The sequence below is a fragment of the Atta colombica genome, unplaced genomic scaffold (genome assembly GCF_001594045.1).
Source record: "Atta colombica isolate Treedump-2 unplaced genomic scaffold, Acol1.0 scaffold198, whole genome shotgun sequence".
Classification (NCBI taxonomy): Eukaryota; Metazoa; Arthropoda; class Insecta; order Hymenoptera; family Formicidae; genus Atta; species Atta colombica.
The window spans coordinates 1,801,263-1,820,681 of NW_017259291.1; the positions used below are offsets into that span (position 1 = coordinate 1,801,263).

General features: G+C 34.9%; 1 protein-coding gene across 1 annotated transcript; it reads right to left on the reverse strand.

The window, feature by feature from the left end:
• Window positions 1-12,489: 12,489 nt before the first annotated feature.
• LOC108686924 (SAGA-associated factor 29) lies at window positions 12,490-14,977 on the reverse strand. Its single transcript, XM_018192445.1, has 2 exons — window positions 14,817-14,977; window positions 12,490-13,830 (listed from the first exon to the last, which is right to left on the reverse strand). The coding sequence occupies exon 2, from the start codon at window positions 13,755-13,757 to the stop codon at window positions 12,876-12,878; it is 882 nt and encodes a 293-aa protein (XP_018047934.1). The 5' UTR covers window positions 13,758-13,830; window positions 14,817-14,977; the 3' UTR covers window positions 12,490-12,875.
• Between the last annotated feature and the right edge of the window lie 4,442 nt (window positions 14,978-19,419).

Genomic DNA, 19,419 nt, shown 5'->3' on the forward strand with positions numbered 1-19,419 from the left:
GGTTTTGCGTTCTCGACTGAGATTACGAGATAAGCTAGTAAGTAATAGATATATTACAAAACCTCATAAAGCAGCATTCTGAAATATTCTTAGCACTGTAAAGCACATTGCGAAAGATTTAGATACAATCAGAAGTCATTGTCCTGTTATGAAAAAATTAACTTGAAATTAATGCAAAATATGAAATTATTACTCAAAAAATCATCCTTTATTATACGTAATATTATAATATTTAATTCATAGCTTCAGTAAATTAGGGAATAAAAAAGCACTTATGTAATGAGTCTAAATAATAGGATAATGCACCTAGCGAGAGTAAATAATAGGGTAATGCTAACGTTCGGCACATGAAAGGTAGTTGTGTAAAGCCACACGTGGCTTTAGCTACTAACAATATGGCAATATAAGCCATCAATTGTCGATAATATTGCCAATAGATGATAATAGCATGATGGCATGCATCATTTGCTGGTTATCGGCATGAATCGCGTTCTGAATGAAAAGAATGAAATGCAACGAAACATAGATTTGAAATGTAAAAGAAAACATTATGAATGTAGGAACATGTATATGTGCTAATATTCCTGTGTTTGAGGCAATTTAGAACAAAATTGTTAAGTGGGAATACAGTCAATATAAAATGTAGAATGCAAATGCATATTGATAGTATTATGCGTAGTAACTTCGGATTTACATACATCGCAGCAGCACCTGGTATGCCATATTTCGGATCTCAGCTCGCGTAAAATATTATCGTCGTACCATCTGCCACTTGGAACGGATACACGGAGAAAATATTTCGTTTATCTGTTTCATGCGTACGGCGCATGTATATGCACGCGAAAATAATCTGAATAAAGTCGCGGATAACACATGAAAGTAATCTCCAACTGTGCTTTATAATTGCTTTTATTTACTTTATTTTTTAAATCGGTTCTATTCTGATTGCAATGTCATATGTTTGATAATTTTCTCATTTTTCATAAACCATAATTTTACTCTATTAACGATTAATAATAAGATCATTAATATTTACAATTATAATTTTACTTGATATATGTATGTATTGAAAGAAAGATTGAATTATTTCAATACAGCAAGAATCTTTTAATTTTCATGAATATAGGAAGAAGTAACGTAATTACCATTGTTCAAATGATAGGGTATTTAGCTCGAGAGTCTTTGCGTTGAATACTTGTCTTTTGAGCCAAGTGCTTTTCAGGCACATTTCAGACTTTAATGATCGATAGACATTCTAACGATTACTTGATTTGCAACTATAATTTCGGATTTTTATAATTAATATAAATACAGACTCGATGAATTCTGATATCCTTCAGGTTCTGATTATGCGAAAGAATGGCCGTCCCATATACGTGCAGCTTGACGAATTAACTTGTTGTCTCTTCGCAATATCACAGCTTAACTCGAATGTAGTTGCATCTATGAAGCACACCTTCTCTTTCTTTAGGAGAACTAAAAGAACTCTATCGCCGAGTATTTTTAAATTACCAGAATTTATAAACCAGATTAACTGTACTCAACTTTGCTAACGCCAACGGTTATTAGGAATCATCGCTTTTAATTGTCGCCCTCATTTGCTCATGTTATCGGTTATATTCAGCGACGAATTATGAATTATCGTATTCATCGCACATTATTGGACATTATTACTTTTGACTGAATGATTATAATTTGAGTACGGTATATCTCGAGCAAATTACAAAATGATTCATATATTTCTCTCATGTTTGATTAAAATATATCGTGTTTCCGTGGAAATTGAAATATTATGTACTAAAATTAAGTGGTTAGTCAATAAAAGTATTCGAATAAAATCGTTGAATAAGCAATAAAATATATAATACAAAAGCATAATAGCATCAAAGCTAAATGTTTAATAAAATTCTTTTGCTATTTTTCTCTGTTTTTTGTAGCGCTTCGTGAAAATACAGAATTATAATGTATGAAACGCATAACTCTTTAAAATAACAGACGGAGAGACAAGAATCTAATCTAGTTCTGACGAGAAATAGTCGACATCAAAAGAATTTTTAGCGCTTCGTTTAAAATCTGCGGTAGGAATACACCATTTCTGTCCATCATAGTGTATTGACGTAACATTTCTGCTTGCATACTCACTCATATCAACTTGCAACTCATGAAATGGTGCTCGACTTCCCTCATGTAAACAATAATTCTACCGTGTAAACGCGAAAACGTAGGCCGCTCAAACCATCATAGTCCGCGTGCTTCCTCGAGCAAGAAATTGCGCGGGATCGCGTTCCTGCGCTTTCATGAATTTTCTATACGCGCACCGGATGGATTAAAAATAACCGTAAAAGCGTTTTTGCACGAAGATAGCATGGCGAATCCTTCCTTGCTGAAAGCAAATTTTGCGCCTCTGGCTTTATCCTCATATTGCTCAAGAGCAGAATATTAAAAGCTATCTGGAATAATGTCTGTTCAGTATCTTTACGTAGCGCAGAGAAACAACAAAGGATCAAAATTTATTTATGGTGTCAGTAATACTACTTACGTTATGTATAACCGCATTTTCGAGAAAGATACGCTGAAGATAAACAATAAAGTTCCATGTTCTTTTATTAAGAGAAGTAGTTCAAGCAGATTTTAACAAATATCAGAAGACATCTCTCACATAAGTGTACAATTTCTCTAAGCTATTTATTGTTTTTTAAACAAAGTTTATTTTTTGCGCATTACTTTTATTTAAATAGTTAAGAAAATACTTTAGAGCGATACAGAATCCGTTCATCGGCCGACATTGATTAAAAAGAACAAACCAGGCTAAGAATATCTCGGCTTCCACTTCTCTCGGGACTTGAAACTGGAAAGTAGTTAAAGATTAGGGATAAACAGTATATATTAATGTACGTAGGAAGTTTGCTCGATACCTGTCGCAAAAGTTACGAAGTTACAAGCCCGCCCTATCCGCACTGGGCAAAGTTTGTTGCTGGAGCAAAGAGGTTCGCAATCATTTATTAAAAGGTAGATCAGAGAAAACGAGCTGAAATTTCAAAGCTTCAAGAATGTTGACTGAAGAGGCGGTGCGAACCGGGAAAAAAACCAATGTTAATGAGCAATAATGATGGAAAGATAAAATAATACATAAACTCTTAATTTAAAAATTTGAGATGTAGGTTAGTTCAATTTATAAGTACTTCCAATGAAAGTAAAGAACTTTCTTGAATAACACAGCTCTTTCATTAAACCATTTAAGAATTTCTGATATGATAAAGGATAAGAAGATATTGACTTACGTTATATTATGATAAACTCTCCTCAATCATATAATCTATTTAATTATTTTTATTTCTATATTCAATATAATTACAACATTAGAAAAAAATATTATTGATTATTTCTACGAATAGCTTTTATACAATCAGAATGTTAATTGTTTTTCTTATAATCGTGTTAATTTCATAAAGTATCATTTTCACGCTGCTCGAACACAATATGCTAATCTCCATAAAATTATTCTAATTAAATCAGCACCATTATATTTTGCCTCGTCGCAATAAGCGTACATTATTCGAGATTGCTCGTACAATAAATATTATGACTAGAATGTTATTTTGAAAATGTTTAAAAGAGTCAGGGAAAAATTCATTCGCAAATTCAATAAGCATTTCATGAAAAAAATCAACGTAAATTAAAATTTTCAATTATGAGCATTACATTTCGGATAAGATATATGTACAGCGACAGCTTATTTCTTCACCGATCTAATTGCGGTTTCCTTCGTTCGAAAGTAGAGAGCATTGAATCCTAAGGCGATCAGGCGTCGGGCATGTGTATCGACAGGGATTATCTCGAACGCAAAGCGAGTCGCAGGTATAACCTACGTCGGTGTACGCCTCTGCGCTCGGAATTTCTCGGATAATTTGGTCGGTGTGGCCTGCCAGCCTGTGATTTGCGAGCTCCCGATAGATAAAGACAACTCGTTGCGGATAGGAGAGCATAGGAGGGAAAGAGAGCTGCACGAGGACAAATGTTACGAAACGAGGAGACAAGTAGGGTGTTGCGATAAGAAAGAGACTGAGAGAAAGAGGAAGAAGATACGTGGGGACTCAATTTGCCATCGAGTTTGCGAGCGACTTCCTGGCAGCCCGAAGGTCTGTCTCCTAAACGAAGGAGAACAGAAACTACCTGGGTTAATCTATGTGAGAACCTAAGCAGCTGCCTCTAGTAGGAAGGCTGTCCTTCCCTTATTTCCTTAGAGCCGATACGAAGAGAAACAACGGCTTTCTCCGCTACGTTTCTTGCCCTTAGCTCAATTACAGTTTATGCAGAATGCCCAGGTGTTTGTATATTATTACTACAAGTAATTTAGCATAAAATCAATAGCGTTGCCTTCCAGCATTTCTTCAAGGGAGGAACGCGAAAATTCACTAGTAATTTATACACAGCGCTTATATATTTTTGCAGGTAGGGATGTTCTCCCTAAAAATAGAAAATTTACCCTTTACAGACATTGTAATTTCCGTAGCAGTACTTCAAGCATATCGCTATTTCGCGAGGAACCTCTTCTGTTTGATAGGTGTAATTTTGCACGTGTAAATTTTTCTTTTTGCTTCTTCGAAGTGTAATCGATATCGCGGCCTCATTCTAGTATAAATACTCTCGCTAACCATATCTCGTTTTTTTGCTTGTTTCAGGTAAGTGCAATTAGCTATAACCGATTCAACCATGAGGCGAATGAGAAGTACGCGTGAGTATACGTCACTGATGAAATTTCAAAATTGCAATCGCTTCGATGTGATGGACGCTGATGTCTTCCATACATCAGCCAACGGGACGAAGATGAAAGACGCGGTAGCTGATGCGAGCGAGCATCCGAAAGAGAGTGGCGTGAGACTAACATCCAAATTGGATGCCGAAATGACGAATCGTCATGGTACTCGTATGCGAAAGTCAATTAGATTGGCTTCACCAGTTAGTCCGCGGTTGTCTTTGAACGAGAATGAATGCGTCAATTGTGTCCGCGATCTCCGTTGTCGTCAACCAACAATCTGCAACAGACAGATACAACCTATACGGTCATCAATTTTTTAATTTGATTTTTAAATGTAATCGGTAAAGTTGGTTGGCACTTTTGAAAAGTATGATATATGAGAAAAATATAGGCGAATACGGGAATAAATATCATGGAAACTGCAGTCATGAATAATTAATTAATCAATGCTTTATTATGAGGAAGAATCATTGCGAGCAAATATTTTTGCACATATATGTAGAACTATTTCAAGTGTTCTCACAGTTATACATTGAAGGATACACAAGTAACCAAGCCTTGAACATGGAGAATTCAGGAAACGAAAGGGACGGGAGAGAATTTGGTGTAACCAGAAAACTTTCAGCCTAAAAGTTACTTCATTCGCTTGTGCCTTATCAAGCTCAGTGAGAAATTCAAAGAAATAAGTTCTTTTGTTACCAGTAAAGACTGTCCGTCTTAGTGGTTGTATAAACGGAGAATAATATTCTATTATTATTCAATTGATATTTCTAGATAATAATTTTATTATGGTATATATTTAAAAAATTTAGCTGTAAAGACCTGATAATAGGACTCTTAAAAATATAATATTTGAATACAAATATGATCGCTAAAACAGCTTGTGAAGATGAAAATAGAAAAAAAATATAAAAAAGTATAGGAATGTTATAGAAAAATATTGAATTTTGTAATTATGTATGTGAGTATTTTTAAATATATTATAGAGAATAAAAAATTTTGATTACTATTTGGTAAAAATTTTGTCGAAAAGTTCATATGAATGATTTAGTAAAAATAAATTGAAACACTCTATAGTAAAATATTAAAATCGCTGAGAAAAATTTTCTTTCGTAAATAACAATAGAAATGTTATTATTAGATAGAATTTGATAGAGATTTAATTATTACGATTTATTTATTACCATTAAAAAATAAGTTGCATTCCATTATTATCACTTATAATAAATCACATCTAATTTAATTTCATCTATTTTTTTCTCTTTATACAAAAATATTTTTACCATTATAGACAATAAAATGGTATTTTATTTTTTACCTCTTGATTTTTTTATCTCTTGACAATTTAATTTCGTTAGTATTTTATTGATATTTACTAAATTTCAAACATATGAAATGTGAAGATATAAAAGATTTTTGATATTTTCTACATAATTCGGTAATATTCGCTTCCCATTTCTCTCTTTTCACGAATTCTTCACATTTAAGGCTACCCATTATCATTGTACATTCTTCCGTGTGCAATTGTGAACATTCACAGTATTTTAGATTTATGTTTAAATGTACAAAGATACATTTATTCATAAGACAACGCTTCTTCGTAGTTGATTATCTGTGAATCCATATAACATTTACGTAGGCTTAAAATATCGCAATATCTATAAATATATAAGTATATCTATAAATATATAAGTATATACTAGATATTGCAATATCTATAAGTATATAAATTTACATATATGTATATTTAGATCTATATAACGAGTATATTTTTACGTGACAAACCAGAATCAGGATACTGGTGGATGACACAATTGGGAATTCGAGCGTGTATAGTCAAAAGGATTGTAAGGCTCTGAGCTAATTATAATTCCCACAGCAATGATCGTACATTAAAAACTAATATCGCTGATGGGAGCTGAAAATTAATCATCGCTTACTCGAACACATCTAGTGACCCACTGAATTCCTGAGACATAGTCTAGAAATAACTTCTCAAACAACTATGATTTTCCTAACGACTTTACGACCTGAGAGAATATGCGAATAGTCGGTGCATTGACGCGCATGAATAAGTTTTTAATCACTCCGTTGATGCGCGGTCTTTGTTATAAAAAATTACAATCTTGTTCATAACAAGTCATCAAGCTTTGAAGCAAAGACATTATTTTGTGCATTAAGATAAGTTCTTTAATAAGTTTATGCGTTTTTTAAATTAGACATAATTTATCTTTTTTCTCTAAAATTGACCAGAATTGTTTCTTAGCATTTTATTTGAAACAAAATATATATATATATAGAAACGTACATATATTACATTTATAGAAACGTTACATTTACAAAAACATTTTCTTCAGATTATATGGCAGATATAATTGTTCAACTTCATAATAAATTGAAAATGAAATACCTCCTGCTTATTAAAATGCTCTTTTTCTACGCCAATTGTAATTAGCAACTTCCGCGAGATTAAAATTCCTTCGCGAATCAATGAAACGCCATAAAATCGCTCATAAACGTTGATTTCATCGACGATCGCACTGTGTCGTACCGTAATGACCGCGATAACCGATTATGACTCTGAATTATGAAGGAAGTTTTAAATCGTCCCGCTTTCATTGGCAAACGCAATTAATTAACGAAGGACCGCCCGCTTATAAATTATTCGACTCTCTTCATCTATAACTGCACACGTTCACAAACGAAAATGTCATTCGAGCCATCAAAACGTTAGAACTCGCGTAGCAAGAGACAAATGCCTTGTTGAAATATGTAAGCGAAAATCCGTTTCGGTTAATGCGTCTATCTCTCCCTCTTGCCTTCTAATGCGTTTAGTTGGTGAAAAACGTAACAAATTGCTAGCGCCGTAAACGCTGTCGACTCCATAAGAAAGCCCGTATCTGGCATTGACAGCTAATGTTGCAAGCCTCTTATGGCAAGGCATTACGTCGCGTAGTAGTCTGTATTCCGCGTACTAATACTTGAATTGATAATTTTAGTATGTGTCATTACGCACAGAACTACTATTATAGTAATCTGTCTGCGACAAAGTCAGGCGTACTTTTAATAGGGAAAATGCAAAGAAATTCATGGTAGCGGGACATGATTATTGTTAAATACATTCGCATTATTAACTCGGAATTATCCAATTTTTTGTACGTTGATATAATCACTTGAGGTGTTTTTATACTTTAATTAAAATCACTATATTATAGCAACATATTTTATATATTATAATTTGTTTTCTGATTTATTAATATTTATTTGAGAACATCATAGATATGAATTTAATCACTATTTTCTGAAAAAAAAGGTAAGTAGCAGAAACTAAATAAATATTAAACAGAATAATCACGTATAAGCTCATGAAAGTATTTAATGTTATAGTAATCTTTATTTAAAAAAAAATAAGGACTATACCATATATTACTATAACATTTTTTATTATTTTTTAATATAACAATATTAATTTAATAACATTTTCTTATTGCAGGTTTTTGATAAAATTAAAATTTCGTAAAAAATAGTTATTAAAAAAGAAAAAGAATATGTTTAAATAACATCCATATAAAACAGTTTTATAACGATTGACATTTTCTCGCCGCTAGAAAAAATATTCCAGGTGACTATTCACGGACTAAACTATTAAATACATTTTTAAAATTAAACTCTATCATTTTCAGCTCTTATTGTAATTCCTAATGCACCAGTTCCACCATCGCGTATAAATGCATTATTTCGGAAATATTATTCAAATTATATTAATATTACATCAAATTGAAACGTAATACGCAGCGCGAGTTCCAAATTTGTTCATAATTATATCAAGAACTTTATTTCGCGATTTTCGCGACGTGATTTCCCCCGTGATATAGTCGCGTTCGACTTGCGAGCACGCTGAGCGCTCGGAGGGACTTGATGCGGTACTTTAAAAGTATGTGGCGCTATACCGACTACATGATACGCTACGATTCGCTATCGTTTCGTCTAAAGTGTCTCGCGATATCGATGAGAGAACGTGGCGCGCGTCGCGCGGAACATTGCATTGCGGTCTTGAAGAAGAAATTGAACTCCGCGAAATCCAATAGGTTTCGGATCGAATCGGGGCTCGCGACCGTCCAAAGAGCTTTATCTTCTTGACCTGGTCGCGCAGCTAAACGAGACTAAACATAATCCGCAACAGGACGTGTTCGGAAGTGGCTGACGAGGAACGCGTATGCTTCTGCTATCCAGATTCCACCGCCGCTATTTGTTCCTATACATGGCGCGATTTTTTGTCCGGAGACTCAAAGGCAAAAGCTATTAACATCGTGACTTTTCTTTCGTTCAACGGCCAGAACTCATTACCACGCCGTATAAGAGTTCCGACAGTTTTCGAGGTAAAGTTGGATTAGAGGTTGGCAGCTCGTTAGCCGACCTTATCGATCGTTTCTTCTGGATACCATTGTGCACGGCGTATTAATTAAAAAATGAAAATCCGGTGCCCGTCCAACACACGAAGAGTTCTGTAATCCCAAGTTTCATATCCTCTCTCGTACTCCTCTCTCTCTCTCTCTCTCTCTCTCTCTCTCTCTCTCTCTTCTTTGTCCAGAAACGGCTCGAAGTTAAATTACACTGGATCGCTTATCGATTTTCAATTTACTCTCGAGTATCAATAATTCAATGAACTTTGGAATACTACTTAAACGAAACTAGCGAAGTCTCAATGGGCTAGCTATAGTTTATCTTTTCATACCCCTCTTTCATAGTCGAGAGCATATAAATTATGGTTCGTCGGGAAAAATATGGTACGACGTTTCGAATCCTATCGATAGAATATTCTAAATGATTGTCTAGAGTCAGATACGCGTACTAAAAATAATTAGAAGTACATGGCTGTATTCAACGTAACCGTCGACAATCGTGTGAAGCAACATACGCGATCTTATCAAATCATCATCGATATGGCTCTAATAAAGCGCGAACAAGGGAGACTACATATACCGTGTTCAAATTACTAGGAAATGTGTTACAGACAGGTGAAGGTGTCGAGGTGACACTTCACAATTACTTCGGTCTGCCAATTTATCGAAAGAAAGACTAATGGTTGCCGGAGGGTGATATTTGGTGAAATCTGCGGCGGGATGAAGAGAAAAAGGGAAATAGAGGGAAAGAAAGATAGAAAGACAGTACAAGGAGATGAGGCGAGGAAGGGCAATGACAGATACCAGTGTCGGAACCGATCGATCTGGAACGAAATAAAATATGCTCGCAAGAGCACGGGCGTAATTACGAACGCCGAAGAAAAATACAGCGCGCCATTACCGGAGGGTTAAGTGAACCTGCTCTGATCAGCTTGTACGGAACGGAGAAAAAGAGAAGGACGATAGGGAAGGGGGTCAGCAGTGGAATACAGGGAGAAAACGAGATAGCGAGTGAATAAGAACGAGATAGAAGTAAAGAGGGCAACGAGAGGCAGAGAAAGGTGAAGCCAGAGAAGTATTACTCAGATAACTGAGACGTGGAACGAATGAACGAAGAGAACTTCGGAACGGATAAAAACGAGTCGTCGGAGGTCAAGACGAAGCGATGGGGAGTGCTCGCTCTCGCGGGGATCAAGGGTGGAAAGTACGGTTTGCGTGTTCGGACGCAAGTTCGCCTTGGCTTCCGGTTGTTCGCATGCTACAAGTCCACTTGTATTAGGCCCGCCATACGAATACGCCGTACGCCCGCCCGTGGTTCAGATATAGTCAGTCAAGGCACACAGCGCACACACACACACACACACACACTCTCTCTCTCTCTCTCTCTCTCTCTCTCTCTCTCTCTCTCTCTCTCTCTCTCTTGAACATTTACGATCGAACGCACGAAAGCCGTTTTGGCTAGAACTCGCCCTCAACGCGGAAGCTAATCGCCGGTTGAATTAATTCCAGAACTGAGAATGGCTTCTACCGACATGCCGACGCTTTACTATCTGGAAATGAAAAGATATCGAATTATCGAGTGCGACTAATGGCTGCCGGAAATGCTGGACAGAGCGCGTGCATGCAAACGCGATTTCGATTGCGGTTTAGCGCGAGTATGTGGATAAAAGGTTCGAGGTCATACATTTTGCTAAATTCATGTGACCTGGCCGATCCTGGGGCTCGGAGGTGAACTCTGATGTGGTTAGGGAAATTACGTAGACTAGATACAATCGGTCGTTACAACTTTCAGGAAAGCATATAAAAGCCATTACATGCAGGTTAGATAATTTCTATTATTACGAGTCGTGCTAAGATAATAGATAGTTGCTTTGAGATATTGCCAAATAATAACTCTATCTTAAGCCATTTTAGATGATCTATAATTAAATTTATAGAATTTATAAAATCTATTTATAATTTTATATTTACTGCATTTTAATATATTTGTGTTTTTAATGAATGTATATTCTGATTCTTCAAAAATTTTTCGTTCATATATTTTAGCATATAAAATTAGAGATATAATTCTATTTTACAATCTGACAGAAATTATCATTTAAAACATATTTTACGTCATTTGAAATTAAAAGAGAAAATATACATATTTTAATTTACTACATAAAAGAATATGTTCCTACGCGTGACTCAACCTTTCTTTTGAATGAACGTGCTTCAAAAAGCTATTCAAAAACACGCGTGTTTCCTCTGTTCCTTAATTATCACGCACAATATTTCATTCACGCGACAGATCCAGCCTCGCGTTTCAATTAAAAACCTCTCCTGATACGAGTAAGCTTTACCCGAACGGCAGTCAGAAATCAATGAAAAATTTTCAGGATTAATTTCGAGGAAAATGGTGAAAACACCGTGTCCGCAACGCGCGCCAAATCAAAGTACTTTTTTGTGATTCCATATAGGGGTAGTTAAGTTAAATAATGAATGAGGATTGGCTAGCTGAGCCGGTCTGCTGGGGGTTCGGTTCGGTATACCGAGTTGCTTTGATGTCTGGCGGCAGCCGCCGATTATGGAATCAATTATTGCGCAGTGCTCCCTCTCTTTCGTCCTCTCTAGCCTTTTCAATCTACTTGCGTACTCGCGGCTTCGGGCTTTCGCCCGCTTTCTACTATCTTTATCTTCCCTTTATATTTCTATCTCTCTCCCTCCCTCCCTCTTTCTCTCTCTCTCTCTTCTCACTCTTTCTATCTCTATCTTGCTTCATGAAGGATGCGAAGGGAAAGATTTATTCCGTATAGGAAGAAATTATACGGACACAGAATCACGGAGAACCGATTCCTCGGAAGGTCAGCTGAGTCCGGATTCGGGTATATAAGGACACCGTTATTATCCTATAATCTACGTCAATTATCCCCGACGACGAACAGTATCGCGGAAATAGAACCTTAATTATTAGTATGTGCTTATTTCTCCCAGTTATAACACTCGGAATTAATTTTAATGAAATAAACGTGGGATTTTTGATAAACACTTTACAAATATAATTACATTACCATTGATCATAAAAAAATGTTTCGCTATTTGCAAAATCAAAATGGTTATCTTTTTTTCAATATCTTTATTTATATAATTATCGCATTTAATTTATCGTGATTAAAACATATATTGGAATTTATATGCATTTTATAAATCTAATTTATAAAGCGGATTGGAAAAGTATTGAAAAGGAACGAATTATATAAAAATTTGTCATTTATTGTATCTTATGACAATATCACAAATGGAATATAAAAAAATAACATAAACTAACGTAGATGAACCAAGCGCACCTTTTCTAGAATAATTTCTTTCATATACATTGTTTCTTCCTGGAGGCTGTAATGGAATTTATGGGATTAGTCGAGTTCAAAAATATGATGTAATGGAATTTATGGGATTATTCGAGTTCACAAATATGATGTAATGGAATTTATGGGATTAGTCGATGTGTCACAGATATACATGCATATTAATATATGTATAATAAAGAGGCTTAGCCATCGCAGTTGCACGTTGTCTGTTGGTTGCTTGTGCTTTTTTTTTCTATTGATTATAAAAAATAGATGGTTACCTCAAAATTTTCTATTGATCAGAAGATTTAATAAATTGATCAGAAAATTTAACGAAATTCATTTAATAAACAATTTTAAAAAAATTTAGAAAAATTATATTGCTTACTAACATTGACTCTTATTTTTTTTGCTCTCTTTGATGGAAATCACATAACGCTGCGCTATACTCAATGGAGGTGAATAGCCAGTCTCGTAAGCAGCATCCTCGAACAGGATCAGGTACTCTTCCGTGGCAGTACTTGGTTGACGTTGCACGATCGCCTTGTAAAAACAAGTAGTTTGCGGGTAGAGCGCCATTACTGTGGATCCTTTCGAGAACAAGGCGTGCGGATCGGTCTCAGGATTGGCCCTCATCAGTGGCAATGGTACCACTCGTCTCCGTGACAACGTGTGGCGGTCCTTTTGCTCCTCATCAATATCGTCCACCTCATATTTATTTGTCGCAACAATAAATTGCACGACCTCCGCAAGTATCCAGTTTTCTCCTTCTTCGTTGCCTTTCACTAATGCGGCTACCATGTCGCCCATCTTCGCAATGTAAGTAGGCTCGGCGGGTATCGCGCCGCACAGTGGTGGTGGTTTGGCGCCCGGTGTCTTTCCCACATAGAGGGGTAGGGTTTGCGCGGTGCTCAGCAGCATCTTCATCAGTGCTCCGCGTCTAATAGTCTCCTTATTGCCGGCTTGACGTGCTTGTATGCGTCGTTCATTTCGTATCGTGCGTATCTCGTTAATCTTACCAAGAGCCTTGCGCAAGATCTCTTCTTCTTGCTGAGTATCAGTTACCGCGGCATTGTACAAATTTTTTAACTTTTGCTGATAATAAGGAGAAACTTTATCGTCCGGTGTGACCTTCTCATGAGTCTTCATGATATTGTTTAGGTTGTGTTCGGATCGGACTCGTTGACTCTCAATCTCGTGCACGAGATTGTAAATGTTCTTTAGGCGCTCCTGTATCTGAGTCGCCGCCGCGTCCGCCGTGAACGGCATTATGAAGAAGGATACGATAATTTCAGGAGATCGTGTGTATATAACTTAATTGAATATGTTATAGATTGTTTCCCTGTAATGAAAAAGTATAAAATGCACATTTTAGGAATAAAATTTTCTATTGATTTAGAATTAATTAAAAATTAAAAGAATGAATTTGGAAACTATTCAATTCTACATCACTCGCGTGATTTTTATTAACGAATAATAATTATTCGCATGAGGTATTTCTGACATACTAATATATTATATTTCAATCTTCACTTTTATGATTTTTCAATTAAATAAAATTAATAATATTTTTTAGATAATACATAAATCCTTTAGATAAAGATAAATGCAAAACAAATTTTTTTTAATTATGAACGTTTTGTACTGAATATAACAATGTAAATAGCATTCATATATTTTAAAGACTGGAATGTTCTGAATACTCTACGAGAATAAAGGGATTAACATGTTTGACATTAGTCAGCACGTTCACAAAATTCTCACAAAATAAACGATATAATATTTTTAAAAAAATTTTAGATTATATAAAAGTTATCAGTCTCAAACTATTATTTCTCACAGACGATACGCTTTAGTCTAAAACTGTATTCCTTTTCACACAATAATAATGTATTCTATCCTTTTTTTAAATATTCGATAAATAAAACAAGAGATTCCTCTATTCTCTGAAACTTTTAGAGTGAATTTCATTCTGTAAAGTCATTCTTCAAAGTTTCATTCTTAAAGATTAAAGTTTGAATTGCTCGTTTTCAAGTTGTTTCAATTGTCACTCTTTAAAGTAAAATTCCAATCCAAAGAATTTAAAGAATAAGATTCTATATCATGTGTATATAGCAAAAAGTCATCTCTGAATGTAATTAGCATTTCAATATTTTTTAAAAACTTAATTTTTCTGTCGATTAAACGATTAATATCAGATATGCAATTGCACGCATTATTCAGTTCCAAATTCGTTTAGTGAATGTTACACCGATTATGCGTACTACGTCCGCCAACAGCGCTCGTGCTTAACATGGCCGGCGCAACGCGACTAGATCAATAGCTTACCTGATCGGGAGTTGTCTCATATCCGGTTGGATGAAAGCTGAACGAGTCTCCGGAGAATGACGTTTCACTCAAACATTTTAAGACACCAGTAGTTTCTACACAGAGCTTCCTAGCAGTAAGCTGTGAGAGGCACCAAGCGTCTCGAGATGCTGCACGTTCGATCGTTTACGCGCATCTGCGTCATACTGCTTCTCCCACTACCTTCTGGCAGCAGCTGAGCAACAGTTTTCTATCAAGGCGGTGCTGCCATCTCGTAGCGAGTTCTGAAAACAGTGTACTAGTGATAGTTCTGATCGTCGCAGAGCTGGAGTCACTGGTATCCATTGCGTATCTCAGGATTGTTTTTAGAAAGCTAGGATTGACTCAAAAATATTTCTTATTTTTTTAATAAAAAAAATCTCAAAGTTACTCGACAAATTTATTAATCGTTAATGTATAAAATATTTTTTATGTTAGCGAATAATATTAATATTACACGTTGATTATATTAATGAAATGATAAATTGATATTTTTTGAAAAGACAATTAAAAGGTATCTTTTTAGAAGAAAGAAAAGTATATTAAAGTTCATGACGATGATTTTGCTTTAAACTTACTGAAATTTTATCGAATATCCCGAGGAACACACCAAGTCAAGAGAAAATAAAAATGACATACTTTGATATTAAAATGATTTTTTTTTACAAAATTTGATTGCTTATTGATTTTAAGTTTCAAAATAAGATCATTTTATTTTGATTTTTTGTTGACTTTTACGTGTTCTTTGGGACGATAATCTTTTCTATCGAATATTCGAATTTACATTAATGCATTGGAAAAAATAATCTAACAAAGTGCAGATAAGTATTCAATCTCTACGTGAGGATACATAATTAATATGTTACGTAAATTATCAAATTATCAAGCTTTCTCGTTATAATTCGATCGCAACTTTCTCTGCCTTGCTTTCTATTTAATGCAAAAATATTAGAGTATGAAAAATAAGTGATTCTTGAATCATATATCGTAAATTATCAAGCATTAGTTTTAATATTGGATAAGGCCAAAATATTTTTTGTTTTAAGGTATAAAAGATTTCCATAACAAAATATCTAATTAATGACTTAATCTCGAATATTTAATGTTATAAATTATATGAATGGATTATCCTTTTTTGTATCTTTCTAGATAAACAGCAATGTCTATCATATAGCGATTTATACAGCTCAATGCTATTACTGTACTTGAATCGCATTCGAGATATTTCATTAAACGTTCAATCGGACATTCCATTACTTGTGAGGTATGTGCGCGCGCCAATGATAAAGTCGTTTCGATATGCGAAAAATCGCCGTACGCTGATAATTTTTCTTAAGTCGAACTCGTTCCTCCTCATAGATCCAATCGTATATCGTATCGCACAGACAGGCTGACTGCGGCACCAAGCGGAGGCATACATACATACATTGAATGTGGCGTGTATCATCGCTAACAACCAACAGGTTAACCGCGCTAACAGCATCGATAGCACCACAGAATGCCATAACTCATTCACGCCGAGACATGCCAAGGCTTGGGAAAACTGAATCTAATCTCTTGATTAAATTCGTACTTCCACGGCGAGATTTCGCATTATCGTACTTTGATAAACGTACCCAACCATTTGTGCAAAATTCTTCACAATGAATGATAATCCGGCGCAGTTTAAAAAGTGAGTTGAAACTGGCATAATTATGAGAGAAAAAATATAACATATAAAAAACATAACATCATTGTATCGCAAAAAAAAAACAGTAAAACTCAATATTTAACTGTTTGTAATTTTTTTTTAAATTTAACATTTGTTATTAAAATGATAATATAATAATTTTTGGTGTTTTTACATGCAAAAACTGAAATATTAAAAAATTCAGATATATACAGATCGGAAAATAATTTTGTTGGATTATCAAAATAATTTTAAAAACTCAAGCCTGATGAGCGATGTTGCAAAAAATTATGATATTCTAGTTATCAACTTTAGCGAAATTCTGTTAATAGTTGAATAAAATTTTATTTTCAAATCTTGATCTGTAGTTGAATTTCAGATATTTCAGCCAAATCATTTTTTTTCCATGTACACGTTAGAGCAAACATTATGATTGCGTGTCATAAAATTACTCGCCACATCGAAAACCTATAATGCATTTCAGTGAGCGTCGATCAAAGCATACGTTTCGGTAAATCGTGACCGGATTTCGTCATAACACGAAAACGTGTCGTATCGTTCTCAGATATGCGATCTCTTGACATATCGCGGCATGTTGCGCGAGATACATCGTATGCACGTGCATCATCGTTAACAACCGACTATTCTAACCGCGCTATAACCTGTAACAGTGCCGATGGTGCACAGGACTATGCCATAACGCATGTAGAACTTGAGAGAATTCTGAGCTGCGTGGACCATTACCGCGTCTGCCTTCGTCTCTCGAGTGTGTCTACATATTCGCTCTATCGTATACGTGTGCGTGTACACCTGCCGATATGCGGCCTCTCTGCAAACGTTATCTCAACCATGCGCGTTTAAGCTCTTATGATCAACTCCGTGACCTATCCGCAATGAGATGCGTGTCACGCGTGCCACTGGCGCGCACGTGTACCGCCGTACACTGCATCGTCGAGAAATAATCGTAAACGATTTGGCGGTCTAGTACATCCCGAGAGTTCACGCATGTATGAATAGACATATATGTACGCGCATTATCGATTGGAATTCCGCTAAAATTCTTGAAACTCGATTTCTCTAAGCGATTTACGCGTGAAATGCAAAATATAATCATTTCAATTGTTACTCTGAATTTCGATAATCTCGGTTATTCATATTTTAAGTAATCTAACGCAGTTTTCATTTTTTTAGTCATTTAATATATACTTTCTGAAATTTTTAGAGTGAAATCTCACTCTTAAAGACTGAAAATTGAACTACTCTTTTTCAAGACTGACTCAATTTTTAATTTTTAGAATGAGATTTCATTCCAAAAAATTTAGAGAGTATACAATTCTAGAAACACGTATACAATGTGATTGTTATTGTATAACGACGTATAATGTCAATTTAAGGAAATCTTGTTTGAAAATTTAGGACATATATAAATCTTATTTTAAAAAATAGGATACATATAATACTTTTAAATTGTATTAATGCTATTAAATGTGTCGCCTCTCGCTGTAATTACTCCGACGAAGCTCAATTCCATACTCGTATGCTTTCTCGTCGGGTAGAAATTAAATTCTTTTTACATGTCTGACGAGTGCAACCGCGAATGAGCTATTAAAATGTATTACGGTGACGATGAAGCTCACGTCACTTCAGAATATTACGTACATACACATGTAATATAACATATAAATATACATACATATGTATATACATTTCAAAATATAGAACAAGATGTCTAACGAGGTAAAAGGAAAAATCTTGAGCCTTCAGCAAAGTCCTCACGTTATTTCTCGCCCTTTGTTTAAATACTTTCACTGATATATATTTCGACTTTTATTATTATACCAAATTCGCGCGACTAATCCTGCGGCGAATTTTAAATCTCAATGCATTGAGTGGGCAACGATAATATTGGCAGAACAAATGACGGAGAGTCAGAACGAACTTCAATTTTCGAATGTATAAGTTTTTATTTTAATTTTATTTTAATTATATTTTTCTCAGTTATTACACCTTTATTTATTAATTTTTTCACGTTTTATAAAAGATAAATTACGGTTGTTTTTTTTAATTACACCGAAAAAAAATTTCTGATTGAAAATGAACGAATTAGAAGATTGTGATCACATCAATCAAAATTTTGATTATTTCAACTAGAATTGTAATGGGTTCAGCCTGAAAATTCTGATTTGTCTATTTTCAACTAGAATTCCAATTAATGCAATCAAACTTTTTGTCCAGTGTATCATATTGTGTATGTACAATACACGCACTGACGAAAAAAGGCTTCCATATAAAAATTTATTATACCAGTTGTGACGTTTATGTTTCGTCCAATATATTCAGTAAATAAATATATGATGTAAGATAAACTGAAATAATAGCAGCGAAACCGCTGCGGAAGTTACATAGACATATAAACATTCGCATAAATTGATCGTACGTAACGAATGGCTGATTTCATTGTAGCTTGCGCGCGATTCGATTTTCATCTAATATTGTTGCTTTACGACGCACAACTTAATGACTTGTTGCAGTCGTTAATCCGGCTACGATGCCGGATACCAGTGCGATATTTCAAACGGATCCTTCGTACGGCGCGGAATGAAAATGTCAAATGTAGCTATGTTACCGTTGACGCGAACAGGAAACAGGAGGCCTGCAAAGAAAACTGGGATGAAGAGTTTGACTCGTAAACGCAATTTTTACGCAGAGATTCGATGTCTCGATTCTCACATATATTCGTCTCTTTGTTTTTATTAGGTTGTTTGTCAAATCATTCAGTATAAGCAGCAGATGGTTTCGCCTGACAGTCTTCGCGTAAACTGAGCGAATTGCAAATAAATACGTAGATGTAGATAATAAGCTCAAGCTTTATACTTAAGGTTTCCTTAAATTTATCTTTAGATGTTCTACGAATTA

Coding starts and splice junctions, on each gene's coding strand:
- LOC108686924 (XM_018192445.1), bottom strand. CDS start 13,757: ATGCCGTTCACGGCGGACGCGGCGGCGACTCAGATACAGGAGCGCCTA.